This window comes from Ylistrum balloti, unplaced genomic scaffold, assembly GCF_031769215.1.
Source record: "Ylistrum balloti isolate Yb309-2 unplaced genomic scaffold, AGI_CSIRO_Ybal_v1 Utg369894, whole genome shotgun sequence".
Lineage (NCBI taxonomy): Eukaryota > Metazoa > Mollusca > Bivalvia > Pectinida > Pectinidae > Ylistrum > Ylistrum balloti.
This window is the reverse complement of record NW_026782025.1, coordinates 61,888-69,481: the sequence shown is the minus strand read 5'-3', so window position 1 is coordinate 69,481 and position 7,594 is coordinate 61,888. Positions and strand designations below refer to the sequence as shown.

At 35.8% G+C, this 7,594-nt stretch overlaps 1 protein-coding gene across 1 annotated transcript; it reads left to right on the top strand.

The window, feature by feature from the left end:
- The first annotated feature begins 1,769 nt into the window (after positions 1 to 1,769).
- On the top strand, positions 1,770 to 5,128 carry LOC132546540 (hematopoietic prostaglandin D synthase-like). Its single transcript, XM_060210259.1, has 5 exons — positions 1,770 to 1,911; positions 2,733 to 2,825; positions 3,624 to 3,739; positions 3,914 to 4,012; positions 4,949 to 5,128. The coding sequence occupies exons 1-5, from the start codon at positions 1,770 to 1,772 to the stop codon at positions 5,126 to 5,128; spliced, it is 630 nt and encodes a 209-aa protein (XP_060066242.1).
- Positions 5,129 to 7,594: the final 2,466 nt, after the last annotated feature.

Below are 7,594 nucleotides of genomic sequence, written 5' to 3'. Positions count from 1 at the left end.
TGACTATTACCCCTTTCAAGATTTATTGATCGTACGAGTGCCATATCACCCAGAAATTTGAATATTTGAAACATATATTAATTTGCTCTCATTAGCTATTTTTAAGATGATGGAAGGAATACAGAGTTGTTTAGGAATTTGATTCTGGCATACATCCCTCTATCTAAATGCTTTTCTCTCCGGATACTTTTCTGATGGCCACCATTTATGAAATCCGAGGTATCTTTAAGAAATCGTCATGAGTCCCCTCTGAAGACCATCATATATGTATTACCCCATATGTATGTTAAATCCCTTCATTAGACCATATTCTGATATCTCTATTACAGTGTATTTTTTAGTATAGATATGTGAATGAATATCATTTATTTGCTCAAAAAACAACAAGAAAATACTAATATGTCTACATAATCATGATCCAAACTCAATGTTTTTTTTAAGTAGTGCTAAAGATGAACAACAGAAAGATTAACACGGATACTCTTGAAACAGTACAAGGAGAATAAGACCAGGTCTGATTTGTTTTTGCTGGAAGGATTTGATTAAATGTATAGCATTAATATTTATTGGTGAATTTTCATGATAATGTATATGTACTTATCTTCTAACATGTATAGATATTGAAGGCGTGTACAGTATACGATCATTTGGAAATAAAACTGGTTCAAACACATTACATGTATACAATTGCTATAAAATATTCTTCCACATTCAGCTCTAAGAAATACGAAGTATAACTTAACTGGATTTATAATATTATAACACATTTCATAATATTTACCATTATGTAAGATGTTGTGCAGAATTTCAATTCCCAACCTTCATCAACAAAACATCTGAATATTGCTATTTTATACTCTGTAGTTGAAGTATGACTGAAATAGGAAATAATTAAAACCGGTTGTTGTGTTTTACAACCACCCTAATTGATGAACAGTCCCATTCAATATTATAAACAATATGTGTTATCAGTTACTTTCACATCTTTACAAGTAACACAAGGTGTATGTATGGTTAAGTGACTTATTTTACTGACCTGATATTCATCATATGAGACAGCAAAGGTGTGGATAGCACATGCGATGTGGGAGGGGCTACTTTTATGATGGGGATATAAATACGATGTGACATCGAGCAAATGCTTTATTAAGCAAACTTGAAGCTCGGGCCAGTGGGAGCCGGACGGTAGCCAAACGGTGGCCGTAGGATTGTCGTAAGGCAGCGGATTAGTGGCCAAACGGTGGCCGTAAAATTGTCGTACGGCAGCCGAATGGTGGCCGATTGGTGACCGTAAAATTGTCGTGCGACAGCCGAATGGTGGCCGATCGGTGGCCGGACAGTGCTTCGAGGGATGCTTAAGGGTTGTTTTAACTGTAACGACACACGCAAATCACTTATACCATACAACACGTTTAAGAAACACACAACACATTAACTTCAATGCCTTATTTAAATACACAACACAGTGGTGCTCATTGTGTCATGGTTGGATACACTCTTCTTCCCTTTCAGGTTAGTGATCTTGTCGTGTTATTCTTCTCATTTTCCCGGTTGAATTCAGCCACGCAGTTATTATGTAGGCAGCTTTATACACAGATTCGGTGTTAAGGTCTGTTTGGCAGGCCTCCTGTGTACTGACGTGATATGGATGAACCGGTTTATGATACATACAACAACCAAACTGCATGATCTACTAATATCACCCAGGTAGGCAATGTGGGTCAGAAAGCAATAGAATCTACACATAGATACCAACATTATTGTTCCACATGAGCAGCATGCCTACATACAAACTTACATATTTTGATGCTAGAGGTGTAGCGGAGTTGGTCAGACTGACCTTTTTAGCTGCTGGTGTAGAGTTTGAAGATGTCCGAATCAAATCGGAGGATTGGTTGGAGCTGAAACCAAGTAAGAAAGAGTTAATTAACACGTGTTAGAAAAATCACAATTTACATATTAAACATGTGGCCACTTACAAAATTCTACATAGTGGTTCAGATTGTAAACCATGTTAGTAGTAACGATTAACTTGTAAACCAGGCCTATGACCATTAGCAATACAGACGTAATGACCGAGATTCTTAATCACAAATAGCTGTGGTTTGGTCTTGCAGCCTCTAGCAATTATCCTACTTATAAAAAATCGTCTCTTGAGGTGTCTAATCAAATTATATCATGATATCTATTAGGAAGAAATTGTCTGGTATTTTTATATACATTATCAAATCGTCTGATGATGTACAGAAAGTATCTTATCAAATCTGGTCAATCAAACAGACATCCTATTTTTCCGAATCAAATTGTTCCCGAGGAAGTGCATATTTATATCATATCATATTAAGTTACTTTTTCTATCGGGAAGCAAAAGTCTGTCTCTTTCATATATTATTTTAGCGTGTGTCGATCATGGTGAATACGAAAGTATTTCATGATAATGTCTAAAGGAGAAACTGTCTGAGCCAATATACATTCTGTATGTGCACCCAGTTGCCTTTCGCTTAATTGCAATGGTGTTAGATCCTGATTTGAAATGTGACCACATGTAACACAATGTATTGTCTGTGATATAAAGGGATAACCGAAACAAATGGTTAAAAAAAGTCATAAAAGTGTCATTCTTTAAAAAAAAATATTAGAGGAGTATTTTTTATTATATCTTTGTTTTAGTTTTGGTCTAAGAAAGTGAGCCAGTGATATGTTCCCAAAGTATAGCTAAGTTTCTATTACAGATACGCCACAGGGTAAACTTCCAATATTGGAGGTCGACGGAGAGACGATTCCTCAAAGCCGTGCCATAGCTCGCTATGTCGCTCGGGAATATGGTATTTATAAGCTTTCGGCATTTTTCTCAAATTATCCAACGCAACGGGTAGAAAGGGGGAGGGGAGGGGACAGGGGGAGACGGGCTACCAGAAATTAACGCTGAGATGAATATTTATTTGATTGGTTGATGACCAGGCCCTTGGATCATGGAACAGAAGTGTAATTTGGGTCTTAACTTTCATTTTTCAAACTAAAGTCTGAAAACAGACTTAGATTTGGAATTACGAAAACAACCTTGCGGATGTGAGGATGAGATGGCAAATGATTGATTTGATCGGGCTGCTATATCATTAGGTAGGTATGGGGTCATTGTAGCTATGTCAGGTCCTGTGAAAGGGGTAGATGGTGGGATATGCCCCAGAGTTGTTATACAGTGTCTAATGAACTACTGATGTGAGATACCGATGGGGCAAGTGAACATGTCCATTAATCAATAAGAACCATTTGTTAGACGAGACTTTTGAGTGATTTGACCCCATAGTATTGGGTGGACATGCGGGCAAAGCAAGTCCGTCCTATTTCCTGCAGTATTTTTTGAGAGACAGTTCTTAGCTCTTAGATGTTCACAAAACTGTCTTCTGAGAATTTTCAGAGCAGGTAAATAAATCAAAGGAAAGGTAATAATTGCGGTCATGACTGATGAGCACGTGACTCTCTCATACGCTTAATCGTACTCTTTGTTCTGTCATATTGTAATCATCTTTGGTAACCCTGATAAAATGGATGTATATAAAATTTTATATATATTTGTGATTGTAAAGAAAAAGACTAACTCAAAACATGAATTTACATCATAGGTCTTTATGGTGAAACAAATATCGATAACACCATGGTTGACGTAGTCATGGGAACAGTTCAAGATCTCGAAGTACACATACTCAAGTTTTATGATGAAAAAGACAGAGAAAAAAAGGTAAATGCATTATAAATCCATATATGGTTCGGTTCAATTTGATGTTTTTATATTGCTTAATAATTTATTATACATGTATACAAATGAATTCTCTCGCTAAAGACAGACTTTACAGAAAAGATAGAAAAGTTTCACAACATCTATTTAAACATTAGTATGTAATCGTGTTTACAGGCTGCACTAATGAAGCCGTTTTTAGCCGAAACAATGCCGAGGTTTTTGGAGATCTTCACGACAATGCTAGGAGAAAATGATTGGTTTGTTGCCCAAAAGGTAAACACAACTTGAAATTTTCTTACCCTGTAGTCACATATCTACGACAATAGTTGTGTCTTTGTTAGAATTTCAAGTTAGTCAGGTGTTCAGGGAATATAATCGCGTACGTAGATAAGTAGCCAATTAAATGCTCTAATTATCCTAACTAATGTTCACAATTACATCTTTTTTGTTTCGAGTATGGTACAATTTAACATTCACCAGCTGTGATAAGTCTTTGGTGAACAAACATCATATAGAGAGGTAACATAAACCGTTAACAACCAGTTAGTATTTCGCTGCTCCGAAAAATATAACCGGGTGGTGAAATATATCACCGGGTTGTACAGGAATATAACCAGATGGCGAAAATATATCACCGGATAGTACAAAAATATAACCAGGTGGTGAAAATATATCACCGGGTATTACAGAAATATAACCGGGTGGTGAAAATATATCACCGGGTTGTACAGGAATATAACCAGATGGTGAAAATATATCAGTGGGTTGTACAAAAGTATAACCGGGCGGTGAAAATATATTAGTGGGTTGTACAAAAATATAACCGGGCGGTGAAAATATATTAGTGGGTTGTACAAAAATATAACCGGTTGGTGAAAATATATCACGAGTAATACAAAAATATAACCGGGTGGTGAAAATATATCACGAGTAATACAAAAATATAACCGGATGGTCATAATATGTAAGCGGATAAAATATCTAGCTATAAAGGTATGTGGATATATATTCCGGGCCACATATTTTTACCAACCTGATAGCTTTTCATCTGTGTGTGATGAAGTCGTTATGTTTACTACAATTAATTTACACTTTTTTCTTATAATCGACATTTCCGGAAATTAATGAAACGTGATTATTTGTTGGTGTACAGTGCTCATTAAAAGTGTTGTCACTGTATTCTAACGTTAATATGTTATATTCTTCCAGCTCACGCTTGCTGACATAGCAGTGTTCCATGTGTTTGACTATATCGCTGAGATGTTAACCGACAAAAACAAACATGATATCTACGTTTCGAGTCCTAGCATGAAAAAACATTCAGATCGAGTGAGGTCTATTCCAAGCATCAATGCATGGCTGGATCGACGTCCTAATACCGAATATTGAATTTGATGTTATCGTGGAGCTACTCTTTTCATAGCACTTTCAGAACATTTACTCTCCTGTAACTCTACGCAGTATTTCCCATTGTGAAACTCCCCTATACGAGTTCTGTCGAAATCTGCGGGCTTTGTATCTTTAGAATCTAAAATAACAGACATTACTAACCTCAGTCCCATCGGATAACCACGTGAACTAATGTGTCTTCATATATTTGAATGTTGTATTTGCCTTTTTATAAGTGGAATATATGCACTTGTAGTTGAAACGATACTGCCCGTGTGTGCCTTTATATTTTTCGAGTTCATACTGACTAAAAATAAAAACGGAAATTACTTCAATATTTTTTTTTCGTTTTTATTCCCGACTTGTTATAAAGAAGGTAACATTCATTTGCTTACATTAATTGAAACATTAGTACACTTTTGGCAGTTCATGAGCTTGTAAGACACAGCTGATTTGGCGAGGTTACAACTTGAGAATGTTGTGGTAAACATACATATAAAACGATTCAAATATCACATTATTTTCTTGGTCCATTTATACAGCATTCAAGTTTTCGACTTGTGGGCAATACGGAGGTGCGGGTTATCGACTATATAGTAAAACATCTGCGTGCAAGCTGTTGTTGTAGGCTATACGCGAGAAATCATGATATATTGATTGAAGCCTAATTACTAAGTTACTTTAAATATGTATTATAGCATTCTGATGATTGAATTAATGAAAAAATACCTTTAGAATCTATTAATTGGTATTCGTGTATAGAAACAAACGCATATATGAAGAAAAGACACACTAGTGAATAGCACCATTTAATACTATGTAAAAATTAGATAAACAGAGCCAAATAATAAATTAAACTGTGCCATGCAGCTGTTCTGTCCTTCCATCCTGTATTTCAATAAAAACTGTCTGTGATATAAATTTTGAACACATCCAAGTCTACAGTGACTACAACTTGATCAAGCCTAATCAATTGTATAATGTGATAAAAATATAGTCCGACATTTTAAACATCACGATAATCAAACAGTATTACTAAGACAAAATATAATTATGCGACACCTTAAAATTACAAGCCAACTTAATTAAAATATAATTAATTAGTTTATCAACTTGTCTTGTCTCATGCGTAGCTTCGAAGTGGACGACAGTAATTTCATGGTCATCAGACCCAAAGAGTCAGGTGACCTATAGCCATCCTGTTTCGTCCGCCGTCAGTCGTCCGCCGTGCGTAAACTTTCTGTTCAAATGATTCTTCTCAATAACCAAAAGGCCAAGGGCTCTGATATTGCGCCTGTAACATGACGGGATGAAGGACTACCAAATTTTGTCAAAATGAATTAACTTGACCGACTTCCAAGGTTACAGAAGTCAAATGTGTTGAACTATTTAAACGACTTCTCAAAAACTAAGCAACGGTGTTAATATTAGTTCGGTGGTATGACGGGATAAAGGGCTGCTTAGTTTGTTAAAATGAATTACCTTAACTTACTTGCAAGGTAACAGAGGTAAAAACAATGTTATGATATCTAAACGACTTCTCAATAACTGAAAGGCCCGGGTGAAATTATTGATCTTGTAGCATGATGCGACAAAGTTTGTTCTAATAACTAAAAAGGCCAAGGGTGCTGAAATTGGGCCAATTGCAATCTGGCTACCAAGGTTTTTTTCATATCACTGATCTTCGCGTACTTCCAAGATCACAAGTGTCATATGTGTCAAAATCTTTAAACGACTTCTTCTCAATAAACAAAAGGCCCGGCGTACTGGTATTGGGCGCATAGTATGTTTAATCAAATGCATGACCTCGACCCATTTTGCAAAGTCACTGGGGACAATGTGTAAAAATCATTAAATGACTTATCAATAACAAAAAGGGTCAAGGCTGTTGATATTGATTCTTCAATATAAGTGGATGAAGGGATACCGATTTGTTCAAACAATTGACCTTAACCTCTATTCAATATCTTTTGGGTTAAGGGAGTTGAGACCTTAAAATTTCTTTTCCAGTGAGCAATAGGTTCGGAGTAGCGGCATTCGTTTAGTAGTATGTATAAGTAATGAAGTTTGCAGAAAATATTTTTATGAACCAACATCGCTTCTTTGTAAGCTGTAGAGTAGTTGAGCAATATATTTGAGAATTATCTGGCCTGTTTCATATACAGGTCTTTACAGTTAGATGACCGTGAAGGCCTTTGGGCCCCTTTTAAATTGTCATGGAGTGTGTTTTTTTTTAACTTTCGCTGTAGCCTATGAATTCACTGAATATAGTCAAGAAACAGCTCTGTATCAAAGTCGCTCAGCGGACGCTCGTGTTCTTGTTAGAAATTTTCATGTAGTGGTAAGTAAAACAAATTAGCAGACGACAACATTTATAAGTTCTTCAGCAGATATCACAACCAGGAATACAAATCTGTACTGCTTAAATTACTATATATATATTTATCTGTATTAATCTATATTCTA

Excerpts from the sequence above, each read along its gene's own strand:
- LOC132546540 (XM_060210259.1), top strand. The coding sequence starts at position 1,770 with ATGAGCAGCATGCCTACATACAAACTTACATATTTTGATGCTAGAGGT. Across the intron at positions 1,912-2,732 it reads TTGGTTGGAGCTGAAACCAA|ATACGCCACAGGGTAAACTT; the intron begins GTAAGAAAGAGT and ends TTTCTATTACAG. Across the intron at positions 2,826-3,623 it reads CTATGTCGCTCGGGAATATG|GTCTTTATGGTGAAACAAAT; the intron begins GTATTTATAAGC and ends TTTACATCATAG.